At 39.4% G+C, this 22,006-nt stretch overlaps 1 protein-coding gene across 1 annotated transcript; it reads left to right on the top strand.

The window, feature by feature from the left end:
* The first annotated feature begins 419 nt into the window (after window positions 1–419).
* Window positions 420–18,781, top strand: LOC124137143 (mucin-7-like). Its single transcript, XM_046503329.2, has 6 exons — window positions 420–734; window positions 11,565–11,591; window positions 12,395–12,733; window positions 13,068–13,517; window positions 15,939–16,020; window positions 17,039–18,781. The coding sequence occupies exons 1-6, from the start codon at window positions 665–667 to the stop codon at window positions 17,292–17,294; spliced, it is 1,224 nt and encodes a 407-aa protein (XP_046359285.1). The 5' UTR covers window positions 420–664; the 3' UTR covers window positions 17,295–18,781.
* The last annotated feature ends 3,225 nt before the right edge of the window (window positions 18,782–22,006 follow it).

Here is a 22,006-nt window from a genome sequence, read left to right as displayed (position 1 = left end):
AAGGCATCAGCGTCTGAACAAGCCCTCCGTCTAACAGTTCAGCTTCTCTTGTTTGTCAACGCGTCAGAACACAATGATTCTTAGCAATGTACTTATTGATCCAAGCCTTCAGCCGGTTGACATTATATTAATCTGTGACCGGACAGGTACATTTCAAAGCGTAATCAACGCACGTCACGCTTCAATGTGCGTGGCGTCTATTTTCATTTCCACCCCAGAGTGTCCCTTGCGCCATTTAGTCTGCGCAACCGGTTCTGGAGCTAAATATAGCCACGTCCAAGGTCCTGCCGAGGTGTAAATGTTTTAACTAACAAAGAGCCAGAAGTCTTACAATGCATGTTCATGATTCACACAGTTTTTGATCATACCAAGAGGGTTGATTGAAGCGAAACGCCCTGCAACGCTCCTAGCCTCCCAGACCCTTCTCCTTTACATACCGCAGAGTATAGCCCACTATTCTTCTTGGGATCTAGAGCGCGCACTCAATAAGCAACCTGTTTGGCGCATCAGGGCTGTATTGTAAAGATCCTGTGGTATAGTTAGAAACTTGTTGAACGGGTGGTTTGCTTGCTGGATTTGACGAGTTTATCCATCCTCTACCCCGCGGAGTGGACTGAATTTTCGTTTCGTGGTTTACAGAACATTTTCGAGTGGACTAGTAAACATGGCTAGACAGGCCATGTCCTTCTTTGTGAGTCTTTTGACATTGTTTTCCTTATCAACTGTAACTGAAGGTGAGTTCATTGTTTATATTTTTCTCTAAAAATTCGTATTAATGGCGGCGTGACCCTTCCCGTGTTTACTGACAGACCGACAGCAACACTTCACTACCTTTAAACACTGTGATACACTTACGTACTGTGAATTTTGCATAGTTGATCGGGTTATTGCGCAGCAAGCTCTATAGTTCTGTATTTGTACTCACATCTTCGTCTTTGGAATATTTGGAGTGATACATGGAGTGTTATATGTTAAACAGACGAAAATACATTAGGTGAGGTGAGGTGAAATTGGGTTTTACGTAAACTTATGAAGTTTGTTATCGATGACGCGATATATTCCGCCATTGTGTTAAACATCGTATATAGGACCCTGCAATGACGATATACATTCGCATATAGACTGGACTTTCTTCATAAGATGATTTTTCTGAGCAGTTTGATATCACACAACAAAATTACCATTGTGGATTTCAAGGTTCCTTTTTTTAGGATAGAGTCTTAAAGAGAGACGTACGAAAACACAACCGGAGATGACAGTGAAGATTGAATTGGGGGCTCCGATGTGTGTTCACCTCTTTGTTACTGTACACAGGGAATGACTATTTACCTTTCTACTCTACCCTACCTTTTCATACATGCAAATAGAAAGAAAACGTGGACGGTAGAGGAACGCTTGGCAAATATTTGTTTTCGGAGGAAAGGACGATTTCTATTATATTGTCGACGTGTTCTGGTATCCATTGTGTGTCACTGGAGAGGTTGAAGTATTTTCCCTGTGAAGTGTGACTACATGTATGGTTTTAATTTGTTCAACAAAAACAAAATTTCTGTCCAGTGAATATTCGTCTTCCATGTCTTGCTTACGTCAGACAGCTGTGATGTTTGTACATCTACTTGATTGTATCAAACCCAGTTCTTCTAACCGGAGGCGTCCACACCATTTGTGAGACGGGCAGATGTAAACACATAGTTTATGGGACTACTTTAAAATGAAAGTTGATAAAGACACTCTATGAGATAGCATTGCTATATTCAAAATTGAAAGGCTCAATCATATGTAGTTTTCATTGTATACATTTATATGATTGGAAAACCGACGCACTAAAACATGTTTGGTATTATTTTGTCACGCTTGATGGGAGAGGGCACAAACGAGATGAAAGGCCATTGCTAAGTGGAAAACTAGGATGTCTGAAACGATTAATATAGTATGTGGTACGCCATTACAGCGAAATTATTATTATTTAAAAAAAGCCTGTTTATTCACTTAACTTGTGAAACTTATTTTGAAGTTATTTTTCAAAAGGAACACTGTAAACACTGTATGACGCTCTTTGAGATCTTGGCAGAAAGATCATGTTCGATTGTACATTAGAAGTTGTGAAATGTAGACACCAAAAGATGGAACTGCTGGAATACTGCTCGACATAAAGGGGAAATTTGACTATTGGAAAGTTGAAGTCATCCCTTGTCTTGTTGAAAATGTGGAAATTTTCTTGTCACGCTGAATCTTAATCTATGCATAGACCTAAGCATGAAACAGATGAGGCGTGATCATTGGTGTCCTTTGTTTTTAGTTCAGTTGGGTAAATCAGTTGAAGGGAATCGGTCATATGACCGTTATTGAACGATATCAGATAATCGCTTAAGTTAAACTTCTTAGCCAAATTGCCTTGTTTTCAGTTTGACTTAACAAATGCAAGGGAGAGAAATATATGAACAATGACTCTTGATCATGACTCCTCTCTTTCTAAGTCCCTGCACACCTGTATTAATACCAATAATCATAGATTATTCGGCAAAAGTCCTTTTTAGCACTTTTGTTTACCACCCACCCCGTGTCTCTAATTACTGCAACACCTCCCCTGAAATTCAACCTTGAATGTTACGAATGCGCTGGTGATAAACATTTCTTCAAACGTGTGCTTCGCAAACTCTACGCATCGCATAATGTACACGGTGTTGTTGTTTGAAGATTCCTTGGTCAGTGTCCGGAGCACGCAGGTAGAATGGAAGCATTTCGAAGATGCGCTGCGCTAGCTTCGCTTCACAATTTGGTACCGGTCTTTAAAATAATTTATTAATTTATTACGTAGATTGAGGCGCTTGCTACGGAAACGAATTTTTTAAAGAAATATAGCTGAAGAAAAAGATCAAGGTGTCTTGGATTTTGTCATGAGTATGAAATGGAGTTTTTTAATTACTTCGGAGCAGAAAATTGAGGACAGATTTTATTATTTCACATCGGAATGACTGAGACAAAATACGGATAACTTAGATCTGTACGGACATCATGGCGTAATAATGTTAGAGGCGATGTCGCTTGCTTGTCAAGTCACAATTGCCTGCTCTTTTGGTTGCCATGCCTAATGCTTTCACACACATGAGAACGTAGCATGCCCAGGTTATGACCAGTGCATGGATTAGAAGTGACGTAACTGAATGACATAAACAGTCATATATATTACCTGTTCTGACGAATGTAATCACGAAATCTCGGAGAATTGCCAAGTAGGCGTAATGTCGAAAGTGTACGGGAGACAAGCAGTAATCACCGAAGTTACACAACTTCAGCAAGAAGGTCGATGACCTTGGAGTAATGACCCGTGACATTGTGCAAAGCATTGTTATACCAGTTTTAGTCCGGTTTAGAGGTTGTCGGAATGGAAGTGAACAATAGCAGTCGTGCGATGTTAGATGGTGTTACACAGAACGTCCTCTATCACCCGATCACCCCGTCTTACTGGCAACAGGTTTTATTGCAGCTGGACTTTTATACATGTCTTTTTAAGTCTAGGGTAGAGGCAGGATAACTAACTGACTTAAAGTTTGTCCAGCTAGATAATTTATCTTTTCGATTGACAAAAATGAGCATTTAGCAAAATGTCATAGAGACGGGATCAAGCAAACCATTGCTGACACACGAGCAATGTTCCACGCCGTCGGGCCACGATGACACACAGATAGACAATCAATGAGATGATTGGGGCGACTGAATGTAACCAGTATCCCTTAGGGGTACGGTTGTCAATAAAACAAATGACATATGACATTCAACATTCTGTCAATGACTGTATGTGCATATGTGTCAAATGCAATCTTACATGAGTGTCTTGTCTTGTCTGATTATGTAATGTACATTGACTACATACATTCGCAATGCATTACTCACACTGTTTGAGCAAATGATTGTATAACTGATGACATCTCAACAATCAAATTCTGAAGGATAGTAATACTCATATGTCTATCACAGTGCAGTGGTCTTCATCAAACAAGCTGGAAATTATAAATTCAATAATTGGCATTAGTATTACGTCAATCAAACATGCAGTTAAGTTTTACCAGGGGGTCTGTCTAAGAAGACTAACATTGTTTTAATATCAGCATTTTGAAGTTTGATTTTCATGATTAAAAGTTGCTGACATTTAGCGCCACCTATCAACGAACACCTCAAAGTAAACAATGATATTTGGAATGACAGCTTCATAAAACGCCAATAAAAGCGGGGCTGCTGCTTCAGAGGATGTACTAGTGTGTAATACTACATAATTATCCTGCCTTGCGACCTTCAATGTTTTAGCTATTTAAAAATAACACTTCATAACCGTTTTAATTCAAGAGCAAAAGTGTTCGGTATATGTACACATTTTCACATTCAAAAGAATAAGAACATTTCGTTTTGTTATATGTACATAATATATCAATAGTGCCGTATTTCACCTATTCTTCCATGACCGTAGAAAAGGCTTGATTCAGAATAGTCCGTAGAGGTATAAAATCGCAATATCAGAACTCTGATTTTTCAAAGGCTATCAGAGATGTAATATACTATGCAATAAACGAAGGGGATATTTGAGGTGAAACTACAAGAAAATACACCAATGTCTGTCGATTAAAGTAAGTAGCCTGAACATTTCTAAGGTAATCAGCTACAAAACACAACATTGTGACACTCATGAAGCACGTGACCTCGGCAGGACGCGTGAGGGGTGGTATGTCAATTTACCATTGTCACGCGGTTGTCAGCAGATTGTGTTTTTGGGAAGCAAACGCTCAAAGACAGACTATTTTAAACACATTCAATCATTAAGGAACCAACAACATTGATCATGCGCACAGGTCAGAATATTGATGCCCAAACGCTGCAAGTTTCTCAATCTGTCATCAGCAAATTGTGGGCCTGATACCAACAAACACATAACGTCGATCATCGACCCCACTCTGGACGCCAAGGGCAAGAACTCCAACCCATACCCACCACTCTCAATGAGTTCTATGTAGTTCTCACTGATGAGTGAAACAACATAGGTCAGGTTGACAGTGGTCCGAAACATGCCCCCAAGAATTCGTGCATGTCTGTTCAACTGAGGTGGTTTTACCCGATATTAATGACGTGGGCTGCAAAATGCAAATTTCGAATTTGACCCCGACCTCTTTAACGACCTAGTGCGCCATAATCTCACTACACCAACCATTAGAAGTCATCAGATCTGATCGCCAAACCACCAGCAGATATGATCATATCATTCCGTTTCATAAATGAGCAGTTTTGCAACTGTTGGAAATATTTCCTCTGCATATCAAACATCAGCATTCGCTAATGATCAGACTTTATTACTTTATAGCCTTTATAGCACCAGAATGTGGCTTCACACATTGTACCTATGTGGGGAATCGAACCCAGGTCTTCGGAGTGACGAGCAACCGCGTTTACCACGAGGCTACCATACCGACCCCCATTGTAGACTAAGCTACTCAGACATATTTGTGACAATATTATTGTGAATACACTCTTCAACAAAAGAAACGCACAGGTGGACTTAAATTTATTGTACCTAATAAATTGATTTATTTGCTTTATATCCTAGATACAAATATGAAATTTGGGAGCTCGATTGTCACATGTTGTTGTACAAAGGCATTGAAAACTGTTCATTGTCATGTCACATAAGGCCAGAAGGTTGCGCTGAACTCGTATCTCGTGGGACCGCCCCGGGCAGCAATCACGGCTCTGCATCTCCTCGGCACTGGCTGGATAAGTGTACGAATTCTGTCCCGCGGAATTCTGCGTCATTCTGCTTGTATGAGTGGGAGTGTCTGCGGCGTGGTCTGACGTTGACGTACACGTCGATCGAGTTCATCCCAGAGGTTGAGATCTGGAGATCTCGACGGCCAGGGCAAGACGTTGATGTTGGCATTATGAAAGTCGTCTACCGTGACACGAGCTGTGTGCGGTGCAGCGTTGTCCTGTTGAAACAGCTCCCTCCGGCGGTCAATGATTGGAAGAAAGTGAGGTAGAAGAATTTGATTCATGTAGCGATTTGCTGTCAAATTTCCCTGAAGCACCACCAAGTCAGATCTCGTGGTGTAGGACATGGCCCCCCACACCATGACACTCCCGCCACCGAAATTGTCGAATTCACATACACAATGTGGGGCAAAACGCTCGTGATTCATCGCTAAAACGCACTCGTCACCAGTTTCTCTAATTCCAAGGCAGTAAGGTATGGCACCCTGTTGCAAAACAGGGACGATAACTGGTCTTCTAGGTCGGATTCCAGCTTCGCGAAGTTGGTTCCTGACATTCTGGTCCGATATCCACCCCAAACTGTCTCCGTAGCTGTGGCACGAGTTACGAATGAATAACTTGCACGTGTGTTTACTTTACTGTTTTACTCCATGACATTCTTGAACAAGGGTGAAAACAATGTCGTTTAAGACATTGCAAATTGACAATGGCTGCGTTTTGACGCACCGTTTGTCGAATATCATGCCACCAACATTTCTAATAACATATATCCAATTTATATACCTGATTGTTTGTGTAGTCAGGTTCAATGAACTACATACTACCCTTGCTTTTATTTTTTTTGAAGAGTGTACATTGTGTGCGCTATTATATTCATGACCGTTTTAAACATTTTAGTTCATGGACCTGTGTAATAAGTTCATGACAACCAATTGACAATTTTATGTTCATTCCGATCATTCAATTTACGTACTGAATACAAAACCCCCCAACATAAATCTATTATGTATGTGACATTGTTGACATCAATAAGAATTACTTGACATCGATCGAACATATCCTCGGGTCAAATGCTATTATCGTGTGACAGTCCTTTTTACTCTGCAGGTATAAGTATTGATTGTATTGTCTATCACCACAATGTCAAATGCTGGACAATATGGCCTACACATCGATAGCTCCATTCTGACGCTGGTCCGGAATTTCTCGTCGTGCTGTTTACCTACACTATATTTGCCTTAACACTGACTACAATGAGGTACCATGATATTGTCCGTGGCTTCAATATAATACCAGCCCCTGTACCAAGCTGTACGACTTAAGGATTTCCAATAGTAAATTTCCCCTGCTATATACCTTCAGCTCCGGCTCATGGCGTCTACATTTATCAGTTGCTTAGGTACCGTAACGTTAGGACATGTTTATTTTATTCAAACTGAATGGAAAGAAACATTTGCTTACAAGTATACATTTTAATTAAGGTTTCACTGGCCCCCTTAGGTCATTCAAAAAAGTTTATTGTAGACATTCACAAGAATTTACCAAATCAGTGTTTTCACTGATTTTCAGTTATCCATTCACATGACTCATCTTTATTAATTTTTTTACGACCGATGGAATCTGTTTCGACAGATATTCGAGACGATTTCCTTGATAAACAAACCCGAATCAAACAATGGATATATAACTCTCGACGAAACTGAATCCTCATTGTTCAAAGATAAAGTATCTCTGTCTCATAATCGCAAACATTATTTTCCTGTAGAACGCCCGGGGTGAGTGAACGCAGTCAAGGATATCGCAGCTACATATGTCATGTACATTTATGTAACGCTAAGTTATGTCATGACGGACTGGACCAGACAAACCAGTGTTGACATCATGTTATGGAGAACAACCCACGGTGTAGAAAGACACGCAATCAACCATATCACCAGGCCTGACCACCTCTTTCAAATTAGTCACCTATCATTTTACCACAAGCCATTCTCATTAAAATCAGACCTTAGTTCTCGCTACCGCTAAACAAAGATCTGAGGACATCCCATTGGGGGTCACGTCAGAACAAACTTTCATCCAACCAATCAGAGCGTCGCTTACCAGATCATGAAAGTGACAGTCGGAATGTGATATCTAATCATGCAACCTCAAAAACTTTAACACGGGGAATTCCGAACGATAGTTACGGTTTAACGACTGAATCCATACCATCTGGACCATCTATTAACCATTCACAATGTTCTTTTGTTCAGGTTTCAAATTTCAAAAAGAGAATTTGTCGAAATATGTTTCGAAGTGTAGTCGCCAATTTGAAATAAGTGCCGTAAAGCACGAGACAACTGTCTGACGTGACCCGTAATGGGATGTCCTCAGATCTTTGTTTAGCGGTAGAGAGAACAAAGATCTGGTTTTAATGAGATTGACGACAAGCATTACAGTTATAGATCTATTATAACATGGGTCACCACATAGGAATCAGCATAACTTATTACAAAATAGATTTATGTATTAAAATTATAGAATTAAATTATACATAGCATATCTTGGTATCACAACATAGATATCACAAGATATATATGTTAAAATATAAAACATAAACCATTATGTGTTATAGTCTACAAAGTGTGTGTATAATTGGTCTACATCATTCCAAAATACATGTTCATCTTTGTACAAACTCATTAAATTCAGATCTAAGTTCTCGCTACCGAAAAACTTTGTTAACGATAGCGAGAACTAAGATCTGATTGGAATGAGATTGATGTTTGTACACACTAAGATCAAGTATGTATGCGTTTAACAAACGTCAGGAAATACGATAATATATTCGATTTAACAAACTACGCGGGTCATCAAGGTGCTCACCTCGTTTAACACTACTTTGTGTACCTCAAAGATTTTCCATTGCAATGTAAGCTTGTCGTGGGAATATATTCCGCGTGAGAAATAACTCTTCTGAGTTCATAACACCTTAACTAAAACATGCATGTGTAGTAAGTCAATTGATCAGTGCATAGCTTACAGCTGGGTTTAGACATGCAGTGTTTTGTTGTGTTCGTTGTTGTCTGACGTCACACCCAGCAATAGTCATTATGACGGCCGCCTGTATATAGTCTAGCCTTGACCACATAAACCAGTGAATGATAGTATGAGCTACGATCCACGCCATCGGGCGCTGTGATGCACAATCAATGAAGTCACAGAGCATGAACACCCGATCCATCAAGTCACCCCTAACGACCAACATAGGTTGCTGGGGATCTATTCTAACACGGGGTCACCATGGTAGGCCTCATTGTGAAATAACAATAGATTATGTCAGGAACAAAAGGTTCAAACTTTAGCCTGCGGCTTACTAAAACCGAGCTTGTAGAGCTAGAACTAGTTTACCTAGTAAGGCAATCAGATAATTCTTCATACACATCGGTACTTCAGAAGACACAATATATACATTGATTCAACACCTACATTAAAAATCATTCACAGGAAGCACATATATAGACAATGTAGGTCCCTTTTGATCCCCTGTTTGGGCAATTAAATACCACAATGAATTCTTTTTGCGACGTTGGGAATACAATTGCTCGCAATATTCTTGTAAAGCATGAGAACTGCAAGAGATGTATACAAATAATCAATCTTTTCAATCTGCCCATATCTTACTGCTTATAAACATGCAGACGCAATGGGACCGATACAGCCCTGGTCATGGGTTCGAATCCCAGATGCACCCGGTTTATCGTCCTTGTTCTGTCAGCATTGTACCCAAGTGAGTCAATTTCATACTCCCACAGTAAGCTGACGCTATTTGAAGAGATGACTGAAAACATTTTTAAAAGCATCTGTAAACTGAACTTAATTAAAAAACCTGTAGTTATATCTTCATATTACATGGTTAAAAAGTGAAAACAATATAACAATGGTGATGATAAATTAATAAAAAATAATCAGGATTTATTTCAGCAGATCAGCAGGTGACTGGGTGAAGGTGTTCTGTATCATAGACTTTCGTGTTATCTGTGTGATATGTCACAATTGTGTGAAAAAACCTCGATTAATTAAATCACACACGGTTCCTCAATGTAAAACATTTTTTCCCTGAAATGGGTTAGAAAGGTCGTGATATATGATATATCCACTGGTCAAAACATGAACGTTTGTATGAATTACATTTACCTTCAAACACGTGTGTGCGCATGCTAATAATTGTCTTGATTAAAAGAGCAAACTACACGTATTAACTAAATTGAAAACTTACATTGTGACCCGGGTTAGACTAGACCCCCACAGTTCTATTGATTGTTTTTAGAGATCCCGAAATTTGATCGTCTTGTCTGGCATGAGACTGTGCTGACTGTGTGTCATGGTGTCCCGATGTTGCGGTTCAACGCTCATGTTTGGCTTGCCTGGTCCTGTCTCGATTATTAACAAGCAGCCGTATGATAGATGAAATACTGCTGACCGTATCGTCATACAACATGAACCCACTCTCCCTCTTACCACATAAACGTAGTTTATCGAATATGATACACATATGAGATTACTCAGACGAGTATATTTCTTTTACAGATATTTACATTTCAATTCATCGCTTCCAACTATTTACTTATTTAAAAATGAAATAGCCTCACATTGGCTAAGGAGGCAAATGTTTTGTTGCGCGAAATGCCAGGTCAGTTGTCCCCGTCCACGCTTCGATACACTCAGATAAACACAGTCCTCCAGTATCAGTTAATAAAGGCTACACTTTCTATGTCCATGAAGCCAGTAGGACATCGGATACGTAGACCCCTTCTTGTCAACTGTCTTCTACACATTTTTCGAATGAATCATGGAGTTTATCATTTAGAGCGTGGAAGGGCCCAGATAGCGTCCAGTGCCTAGAAATATAACTGCGTCTGTTCAAGTTAGGTTTGAGTTAGTTCAAATAAACACAGGAGTGGTGGGTTGGGCCGTGGAGTGGTACGTGTGACCGGAGACCATATAATAGATTATACGGTCTCTGGTGTGATGCAATAATCCGACTTGATAAACTGGTTTGGTATGGTTGAGGCAAATACCGACGGGCGGGTTTTGCGTTGGAATGTGCGCATAAAACTGAGATATATATTGCAGTACCCGGTTGAGGATTACATAACTTTGTGTCCTGAGTATGCAAAACGCCGGGGCGAGTTTATGCTGAATGTTTAATCTATTCAGTGTTATATAAACAAATGAAAATTAGATTGACTGTTAGAGAAAATGTATTCTGAAATATGATGGCTTCAAGTGTTTTCTGAGAATGTATACACATGCGTAACATAAAGTTATCAGTCTATATGAACAAAAATACTTTATTAGTTCCCAATGAAACAGAACGTGAGTGAGTGAGCATGGTTTTACGCCGGGTTTACAACATTCCAGCAACATCACGGCGGGGGACACCTGAAATGGACTTCACACATTGTACCCATGTGGGGAATCGAACCCGTGTCTTTGGGGTGACGAGCGAACGCTTTAACTGCTAGGCCCCCCAACCGCCCCCAATGAATGAGGGGGCGTATCGGTAGCCTAGTAGTTCAAGCGTTGGTTCATAGGCAAAACGAGTAGAGCTCATTTCATGGACCCCCCCCCCCCCCCCTCCTTCTCTTTGCTATTGCTGGAATATTACTATCTCAATTACTCACTTAATGAATGACAATAAGATTGCATTAACATTTAAAGTTGTTTGGTCAATGACAGTATCATGATGATGTTTGATATAGTTTAGCCATTATGTATAAGTGACTTCGTTTTTATGAGTTATTAATCACAGTGTTTCCTTGTTCCAGCTGCCTGTTTCCAGGACCGTGATAAAGGTAAGCTGCTGTTCAGATATTTCTATAAATGAGTGCAAACGCCTACATGAATGCTGCAGAAATATTGTGTTTTCCCCTGATTCTTCTGTTGTTAGCTGCATTATACTTACATGTATACTATATGTGAATAATGCATTGGCGCAAAGAAACGTCTACAGCCATATTGTTCAATCGTCAACAGTTGCTGCCGTATGCCTCCTTGTATTTACCCTGTTTAGGTCACATTAATATATGTTTTGAAGTTCAGATGAGTGTTTTCATCCCCCGTCCCCCCACCCCCCCCCCGCTTGTAGACATTCAAAGTGTTATTTATGTTCCCGCCAATGAGAGGTAGGTTTTTCAGATACAAATGACATTGTCTATGACCAATAGTATGAGTGGACAGTGTATTCAGAAAACGACGGATTGCATATCGTGATAATCTTTTATCACATAATATCATTCATGACTTCTGTCGTCGAAAAAGTATTCTCATCTCTTACAAACGATACCTTACTTTGCAAGTTTACCTGTAATGACTAGTTAATCGGTCAGTGACAAGAGTCAATAGAATGTATAAATTACCACTAAAGACAATAAATAGATCTTAATTGTGCACCCCCCCCCCCCCCCCTTTTCAAAAAAGCTGTATCCGCCCATTACATGTCTACCACAAAACACATGCTCATGGACTATTTCAATGCAATGCATATGCTTACAAGAAAAGGGTTTTGTCGCTTTTATCTAAACGTCACCTGCATTGTGGAAATGAAAGTTGTGATTAATTAATACACACATGTCTTTGTAATGTGTTTGTATTGCAGTTATCCCAATGTGTGAGAGCAAAACAATAACGGGGAGCACCCTCTACATCGAGGCCAACACCACCGTCCAGGGCAATGAGCTGTGTTCCTGTACCGCCACTAGCTCTAGGACTGGAGAGGTGGAGATATATGCTATAGTGGGCACTACCTTCAGTGACTGTTCAGTACGAGTGGACGTGTATGAACGCATGTCAAGCCAGGATTCAAACATCTACAGCATACACTGTCTGCAGGATGCATCGTATAGCAGGAGTATGGCAGCAAACACGGAAGTCATGTATAACCTGACTGGTCCCGGAACCATCGACTCCTGTGTCATGATGCGCACTTTTGCCACGGGTATTTATCACTTTAGTCTTTTGTATATGCTATCAACATACTAATACATATTGTTAAACTTATTATGAGTATATATAAACTTATTATGGTTATAAGCAACGAAACGATTTCACAATAATAAGAAACATCAAAATAAATGTAAAACAATAAATAAAATGTGACTATTTATCTGTACAATGTAGTTACTACGCTATAGATTTTGCCCGCTAGGAAGCATATGCAGGCTTTGTCCTCTCTCAAGGTATGATCATCATAGTTCAATAGATGAGCTTTGTTATATGTTTGCATTGATAGCTTTAGTTACCTTTGATCGTTATTTTCATGTTTTCTTCAGGGTCAACGATAACGATAACGTGTTCACCAAAGATCCAAGTCGCCACAACCATTGCGCCATCAACTACGCCTGCACCTACGACTCAAGCCGCTACAACACCAGCTCCAACCACACAGGCACCGACCACACAAGGACCAACTCAGTCACCCGGACCAACCACACAAGCACCTGTAACATCATCACCAACCACACAGGCACCTAGTACACCCGGACCAACAACACAAGCACCGACAACACAGGCACCTAGTACACAAGCACCAATCACACAGGCACCTAGTACACAGGCACCAACCACACAAGCACCGACAACACAGGCACCCAGTACACAAGCACAGACCACAAAAGGGCCTACAACACAGGCGCCACCCACACAGGCACCGACCGGACCTACCCCGACATCCTCAACCCCTGTCGCAGGATCAACGCAATCACTGTATGACAAGTTCCCAGGTACGTTAGCTATATTGCTACTTAAGATGACAATTGTCCAGTTATGTTAGGCATGCTGTTATTCGAGAAGACAAGTTCCCAGGTACGTTAGCTATATTGCTACACAAGATGACAATTGTCCAGTTATGTTAGGCATGCTGTTATTCGAGAAGACAAGTTCCAGATACGTTAGCTATATTGCTACCCAAGATGACAATTGTCCAGTTATGTTAGGCATGCTGTTATTCGAGAAGACAAATTGAAGGTACAAATGTACGTTAGCTATATTTGCTACTCAAGATGACAATTTTCCAGATATGTAAGGTATGATGTTACTCGAGAAGACAAGTTCCCAGGTACGTTAGATATATTGCTACTCAAGATGACAATTGTCTAGTTATGTTAGGCATGCTGTTATTCGAGAAGACAAATTGAAGGTACAAATGTACGTTAGCTATATTTGCTACTCAAGATGACAATTTTCCAGATATGTAAGGTATGATGTTACTCGAGAAGACAAGTTCCCAGGTACGTTAGATATATTGCTACTCAAGATGACAATTGTCTAGTTATATAAGGTATACTGTTATTCGCAAGAAGACAAGTTCCAGGTACGTTAGATATATTGCTACTCAACATGACAATTGTCCAGGTATGTTAGGTATGGTCTTACGCAAGAAGACAAGTTCCCAGGTACGTTAGATATATTGCTACTCAAGATGACAATTGTCCAGGTATGTTAGGTATGGTCTTACTCAAGAAAACAAGTTCCAGGTACGTCAGATATATATGCTACTCAAGATGACAATTGTCCAGGTATGTTAGGTATATTGCCACTCAAGATGACAAGTGTATAGGTATGTTAGGTATGACGTTACTCGAGAAGACAAGTTTCCAGGGACCAGTCTCCGGAGATATATGTTTGTCAATAAGAATTATATATACCAGTATATTTGTTGTACGATGTCTGCAACTTTGAATGATTCCTTTGCTTTTGCTTTTGTGATACTTTGTTGTGAACAAGATTTGTCCAAGTGGATAATGTTGGTAAATGGTACCTAAAGTATATAATATATAGTCTGACCAGAAATTATTGAGAATGAGAACATTGTAAATTATAGATTTATTGAGTCATACACCAAGAGATGTACAAAGCAGTAAACTGTTCAATAGTGTGTCAGACCACATGTTTTGCCACTACATGCTTCAATGCGACGAGGCATACTGTCTATCAAGGAAGTGATATGTAGGACTGTACATTTGTATGAAGTTTGGATATAGCCACACGGAACATTAACCTGAGAACATTGTCTCATTGTCCCAATTGAAATTGAAATGTCTATGATTCAAACATAGTCTATTGCATGCAAATGCGTTCTTAATAAACATGAACTGTTCCTCTATTAATGATTTTATGCTTAACATTTTCTATGCTCATGCGTCTGTTGTTAGACGCCAACAGACACAACAGTCACTTTCTTTGACCTAACTGTTCCCTTTTTGCGCTCAATTCCATCTCCACTCTCAATAATTTTCAAAACACGGTACACAGTTGATAGTGGAATGTCTGTTCTCTCTGTAATCACTTGTGCTGATCTGATTTTTTATTGTATAAATCAGACATAATCTCTCTTTTTCCAAAAGCTGCCATTTTCTCAGTGGCCTTGTTTACCGTCTGCTGACTTTTTTCCCCAAGGGAGACAACTCTGGTCATGCTTTACAAATATGACACGCGGAGTCGGAATTGCGGTTTGTCTGTCTCTCGTGAAATGATGTTCAATCACTGCATAGTTATTTGACGGGACAAATAATATGTCATTCCTCGTAGCTCGTTAGTTATTTTCTTATCAATTTCCAGCACAAAAAATCGCTTCCATGACACACATTTTCTTTATGCAATGAAACCAAATTGAAAATAACATGAACAGGCAGGCGAAGGTTATTCACACGGTGAATTGGGACTAAGGGTGACATAACTATCTGTTCTGAGCAGTTGAGAGTATGGTAATGAAACTTAGAAACTAGGATGTAAAATATGGGTTCGTGTTGACTCGCATGAAATACAATTGTTTATGAAAGTTATTGGACATGTTGATTTGGAAAAGAAATGTACCGACATGGCTTATGCCGGCTCCATTTTGTTAGGTACTTGTCGTCGGAGCCAACTTATGAGGATCGAGTGGCATTGGAATATTGCTGGTGGTCGCCTAAACCAGCATTCATTTACTCACTGACAAACTCATTTTTGTAATATTCGCCAGTGTAAACATAATGATTTTTGTCTCTCTTCTCAGTTATATGGAAACCCGCTACGTTGTAAACGTTTCCCTCTTGAACTAGGCGCCAAAGACAGATATCATTCAGCTTCGTTTAAGATCTATATCTTAGGGCAGCACATTCTGTTATTTTGCATCGATGTCATGAATCCTATATATTCTGCAGTGCCTGAGGTTGCTGGTGGAGTGGCTGCTGGCATCGTCGTCATCATTTTGTTGGTCATCATCATCACATGCTGCACGAGCAGGTAAGACAAGCATAATTATATGGCAAGCAAGCTTTCAAAAGCCTGATTGGTAGACATGTGGAGGACATGTACAGATTTGACGCAAGATGATGTGAGATACAATTCTCTAATATTATTATTTTGACTTGTTACCATATGTTCCCGTGTTTTATAGGATAAGCAACTTGCTTGCCTTTGCATGTGTTTTCATGGGTGCCGCCGTTGGGGCAGGATACGCTCACTTTTCACGATCACTTGGTGTCAACACTATCAGCTATTCATAAACACATGCTAATAATATAGTCGGAATCGTACAATATGCTTAAGTTTTCCTATGGTTATGGAAAGAGTTCTGTCGCTTTTATTCTCGTGTGGAATAAAAGAAAAACTGAATTAAATCTGCGATACAGTGTCTGCCAGTGTTGTAGCAGGGAGAAAGCATGCGCTAATGCATTAATAGGGTGCACACTTTATTATTTATTTAGTTCCATAACACGATGCATGATATTTACAAAACATGAGGGTTGACTGTGGGTAGACAGATGATGATAAAGCTAACATCACCTCATTAGTTATCCTAAACTAACATTTGTCGATTAAGATAAAACAATGGCCCCCAAGAAGGGAATTCTGTTCAAAGAGAAATGACATAAATAAATGAAATGAAAGAATATGTACCTGTATATACATATTTAGAATGATAAAGTTCAAGCAGACTTCATATTGAATATCCAAAGGCTACAATGGTGTTCGACAAGAGTGGGCCAGTTCGTTTGTTTTAACGTCGCTCTGAGGGCTGTTTATTTCTAGTTTCCTCATAGAGGAGGTATCTTCAAATTGACACAGGTCGTAGAGTTTGATCATTTGGTGAAATCCTCGAGCACAGGCATGTGACAGACTTTCATGTCCAGAATTACGGTGACATTGCGGATTCGATTTTTTTTCATGGGGCTTTTCTGGTGATACTTGCCAAGTTATGTACGTGTTAGAGACTCATATGTCGGTCCTAGGTTCTGACAGACTATGTCCCACGTTTCAGGAATCGGTCAGAAGGGAAGTCTGACGAAGAGATGCTAAGAGGTCGCGAGAGCCCAGACACTGAGATGACAGAGAAACAGGATGGAGATGGCTACGCCTTCGACAACATCCTCTACCATGCCACGAACAGCACCGGCAAATCTGTGACCCCGACGGTGAGCGACGCAGATACCCAGGATTATCAGGCAACCAAAGGCCTTGAGGAGTTGTACGCCTCTGTCAATAAAACCATCACTGACTCAACTGATATCATGTAAAGTGCATGTATGGTGGTTTAAGAGGAAACTGGCATTGATGGCATGCGGAAATAATTACCCCCACGAGAAGGATTATTGTAAGATATTGAAACTTCTGTGAGATGCACGTCCACTTTTGACGATTATTTGTTTGTTTTTAACTCCAGTTTCTTGCTACTGATACTCAAAAGGAAATATTCTGACATGGACATGAGATTATATGCTCATGCAGTATGGATAAACATTGCAATGACACAACGTCGTTATTTCGGCAATGCTGCATTCTATACAGCGGCTTATTTTACACGAAGAACGCAAATACGTTGTTACACCTCGTTATAGTCACTTTTCTAATCTTGAATGAGTTGATAATCAAAGTGTCCCATTGCACAAAAGGTGTAGGAAGCAGTTGTATATAACTCATCGCACATTGTTACGTTAGTGGCATGTCTTCGCATCTTAACATATTATAGTTCACGGTTTGTATACACTGAACGTTTCACTAATACCAATGAAAAATCAACAGCAGTGAAGCAGTATCGGGTATCTATGTTGGGCACGCTAATAAAATATTGCCGTCAGAACGCATGGAAGGCCAAATGAACCTAATGGTGAAGGGACGTAGCGTGTACAAAGTATTGAAATATTGATGATCAGAATCTTACATATCAGAATACACACCAGTTCTAACGTCAAACCACATGACAATATCATGACAATGCCACGGTGTACATGTGGCACATCTGTGATTTTGTGATCAATATCTGTGTCTGTTTCATCAGGCAATTGCTTAAAATTAGGCATTATCTATGACTAAGACATAATGGTATTAAATATTTGATCTGAAGAACAAAATGGTATCAATGGATTCTTTAAGATACCAGTCTTTGTATGTTACTAGTGATTACATAATGGCATACTTTTAATAAGTTAATAGCAAGAATACCGTCATCATCTACGCAGATTATATTCTTGTTCGATGCAATGTTAATTTATCATAAACGTCATCCTAAACTTTACACGAGCACAACTCTTAGAAATTTACAGTCAATCGTTTCTTGGGAGAAGACATAATTACTAAACCATTGGATATTTTTTACTGGGTAAAATGTGAAAGAGATACACATGTTGAAATCTTTGTGTGTGTGTTATAGATGAATCGGGGACCAAGTGAAGAACCCTTTGTTCGGCATATGCGAGTGCTCTGTTAAAGTGCTTCATGACTTCTAAACCAGACTGCTGTAAATAAATTTATATTACAAAATTGTTAAGAAAATAGTCTGTGTAAAGTCATTGGCACTGTAATATTCAATATGGCGATTACCTGTGTGTTGTTTTAACATTGTCAATCCTTTCGCTTATGTTGTCCGGCAGACTGTAATATAAACAAGCTGTAGAGATGTGATATTAACCACCACCTCGTTTACATGTTTTCTTAAAAAAAATATATATATATGAATCATTTGTATATTTTTCCTTATACTTTAATAAAATATTACACCATGGAACCTGTCTTCGTGTCATTAGAGCAGACTTGCAGAATATTTCCTTTTACAGCAACGATAGAGTAGTGATCACAAGGACGGTTCTGCCTTCGCATATTGCACATAGTCCAGATTTGATCTGAACATTAAAAGCTCAGTCTCACGCAGTGATATCGTTGCATCTTTTCGACAAACCACATTAAATCCATCTAATTACTTCAACACCGACAGCTTAATGCGTCGTGGCTTTATGCGCTGTTAAATATACACTTACATACACAAGACACTCTGCTTTTGACAAAGCTAATCCTAATGTATGCCAAACTAAAACCATTTATCAGTGGATATAATACTACATTAAAGAAAAATAAAGACCTTTTTGTGTTGTTTTGTGTTTTGTTTAGTGTTTATGTATTGTCTATGCATAAACCGTCGTTGGAAATGGCGTGTTAGAAATGATTACAAGTGTTAGTTATGCTTGTCGTACGAAGCGGCTTAAGGGATTAGGTGGTCAGGCTCGGTGATCACCATGTGATGATTTCATGTCAATGTTACCAGACGGCGTGGATCGTTGCTAAAAATATCAAGTGTTTGTCTCGACCAAATTCGATGAGTTACAGCTCTCTGTCATACAGCTGGATATTGCTGAGCGTGACATAAAGCAGGAAACGTTTATACCTGGTAAAATTCTAAAAACATTGAAACAAACAGGTAGAAATGCAATCACAGCTAATAACGTGCAACCAAGGACTCAGAATAAAAAAAACACAGTACATATTCCAGTGCTCAAATGAACGATGTAAATACCTTAAATCGATGAAGTATTAGACATATTTATACAAACAATGCAACTCTGTCAAAAGAAAGTGACAAATTCACTTTCATATTCAGGTATATATATTGACCTGTAAGTTTTTAGTACAATGTGTGTGTGTTCAGTCAACTTAGAATATATAACCTTTCGAATTCCCTGACGATGGTAGGAAAGGAACGTTCTTGTACATAACAGCGAACTTACAATATTTTAAAGTACAGTAAACTACGGTTATAACGAACACCTTTATGACGAACTGACGGATATAACGAACTTACCTTTTTGTCCCTAAAATCTGCTGTAGTAAGAGTGAGAGCAGGAGGATAGATGATGGATTAAACAACAAGTAAGGTCATCTTGAGCGGGACGGTTTTCGTAGATGGAACTATGATTCTCTTTAGGTAGAAAATAAAGATCCACGATGTTCGACCTGGTAGAAGTGTGTAATCAAACCGCACAGCATTGGTCTTTGATTGACCGGGGCGTCAAACCAAACTCATTCATGTACTTGATCTGAATGTTCATCTTAATTTTTATGGATAGTCACGGAGCCGTGATCCAGAGAACAGGATGAAGTAATAATAGGATTACCAGTAAAACGGGGTATAACACTCAAGCCAATAAGCTTCGCTCAGGAACACCAGAGTAAGGCAGTACACGATTGAAAACTGTCCCATAAGTATGTATGACAGGCTAGTCGGGTATTGCTACTTGTATATATAAAACAAAGTTATGCTGTATATATGCTTATTACGAACTACGGTTATAACGAACTAAAACTAGTGGTCCCTTTGAGTTCGTTATAACCGTAGTTTACTGTATCATGTGGTTATATGTTGTGCAGGGTTGTCTTTATCTGAACAGCGCGCTGTGTATTCATTATGCAGCATAATAACTCTGTATCGAGTCTTTCCATAATAGTGTGAATATGAATCTCTTGTTACGCATATGGTGATAGATTGGTTGGTTGGAAGTCACACGGTTTATACAAGCTACTGAATAGTGTTACGCATGAGTTTTCAGAGTTATGAGGACCCAGGGCGTTTGTGCTGAAGTTGTATAGAAGGCGTCAGAGCCCAAGGAGATGGGTAATTATACTTGGGTGACGTCTCAGTACACAGCTTTACATAATAGAAACACCCCACCCCGAGGACAACAGAATACCATCGTCATTATCCGGTGACGCGTGCGATGTATTACATATTTCCGAGATAAAAAACTTTTCATTATCTACAAACTTGAAGCTTCAGTGTTAAGTTACCAAGAATCAGTAAAACACATTTCACATATAGAGCGTACCTTACATTAATTACTACACATTACCATAATAACCTCTACGTGTTCTCTTATGTGGTAATTTAAATAACTTCAACTATGTACAAACTTTAAAACCTAAGGGTATCAACTATCAAGAGGCTTTATTTAATTTAAGTGTGTCAAAATGACCTGTTGTCGGTGAGTCATGGCAACTTATTTTTACTCAGGCATTCACAACGTAAACATAAATACTGATTTCGTGCCTGAACACAAACTGTGCAGTTGTGCAGTGCTATTTAATAAGCCACTATGAGGCGTCTGGTTTTCCTTGTCAACCTTTTCTATGTCTAGTTCGTTACGATTAAACAGTGTTAGAATGTTGTGGTCAGGCTGTTTAAGATATCTTGAAACGTCGATACCAACGAATATGGAAACTAAAAATAGATTGGGATATCCGTCCTTCAATCACAGGAGGCCATTCGTGATATAACAACAACAGCAGCTACATTATCATAAAATAATAATAATATGACAGACATGACCAGGATCATCTCAGAGGCGTCAGAGAGCCAACCCGCCTAGCCGCTGTCCAAGGGCCAAGTTCCAAACTAACACAAAACATTCCAGCTTCAACTACCAGTCAAATCACCCAAAAGCTGCTACGTATCGATCAACCTCTCTGGTCTGACAGCAGTACCCCACGCCTCATTCACAACGTCATGCCACTGTCTGACAGACATATATAGTAATAATAGCCAAGCTGCTGTTTTGTGATTTGATATTGACTTCACTGTGAATATATATATACTCAACACATGGAATATATCGTATATAAACTGCCTGTTAAAACCCATACCCTGCCAAAGTACCTACGTTGCTCGCTATTCACACAGCGGGAATATTGCTGAGCTGATCCACACACACACACACACACACACACACACACACACACACACACACACACACACACACACACACACACACACACATTATTCAACACAACTTATTCAAATTACCTGTTGTAAGGCATATTAGCAATTTGAAGACGGTTTCCAATTGAAAACCTGAACAAGTATTGACGGATCCAGATCACAGGGAGGAAAAAAATGCAATGTACATGCAAAATTGCAACACAAGTCAAGTTTATTCCTAAATCTATACTTTGACTAAACATCTCA

This window comes from Haliotis rufescens, unplaced genomic scaffold (assembly GCF_023055435.1).
Source record: "Haliotis rufescens isolate VD_foot unplaced genomic scaffold, xgHalRufe1.0.p SCAF_5, whole genome shotgun sequence".
Classification (NCBI taxonomy): domain Eukaryota; kingdom Metazoa; phylum Mollusca; class Gastropoda; order Lepetellida; family Haliotidae; genus Haliotis; species Haliotis rufescens.
The sequence above is the reverse complement of the archived record's forward strand: the minus strand, read 5'-3'. Positions and strand labels throughout refer to the sequence as shown.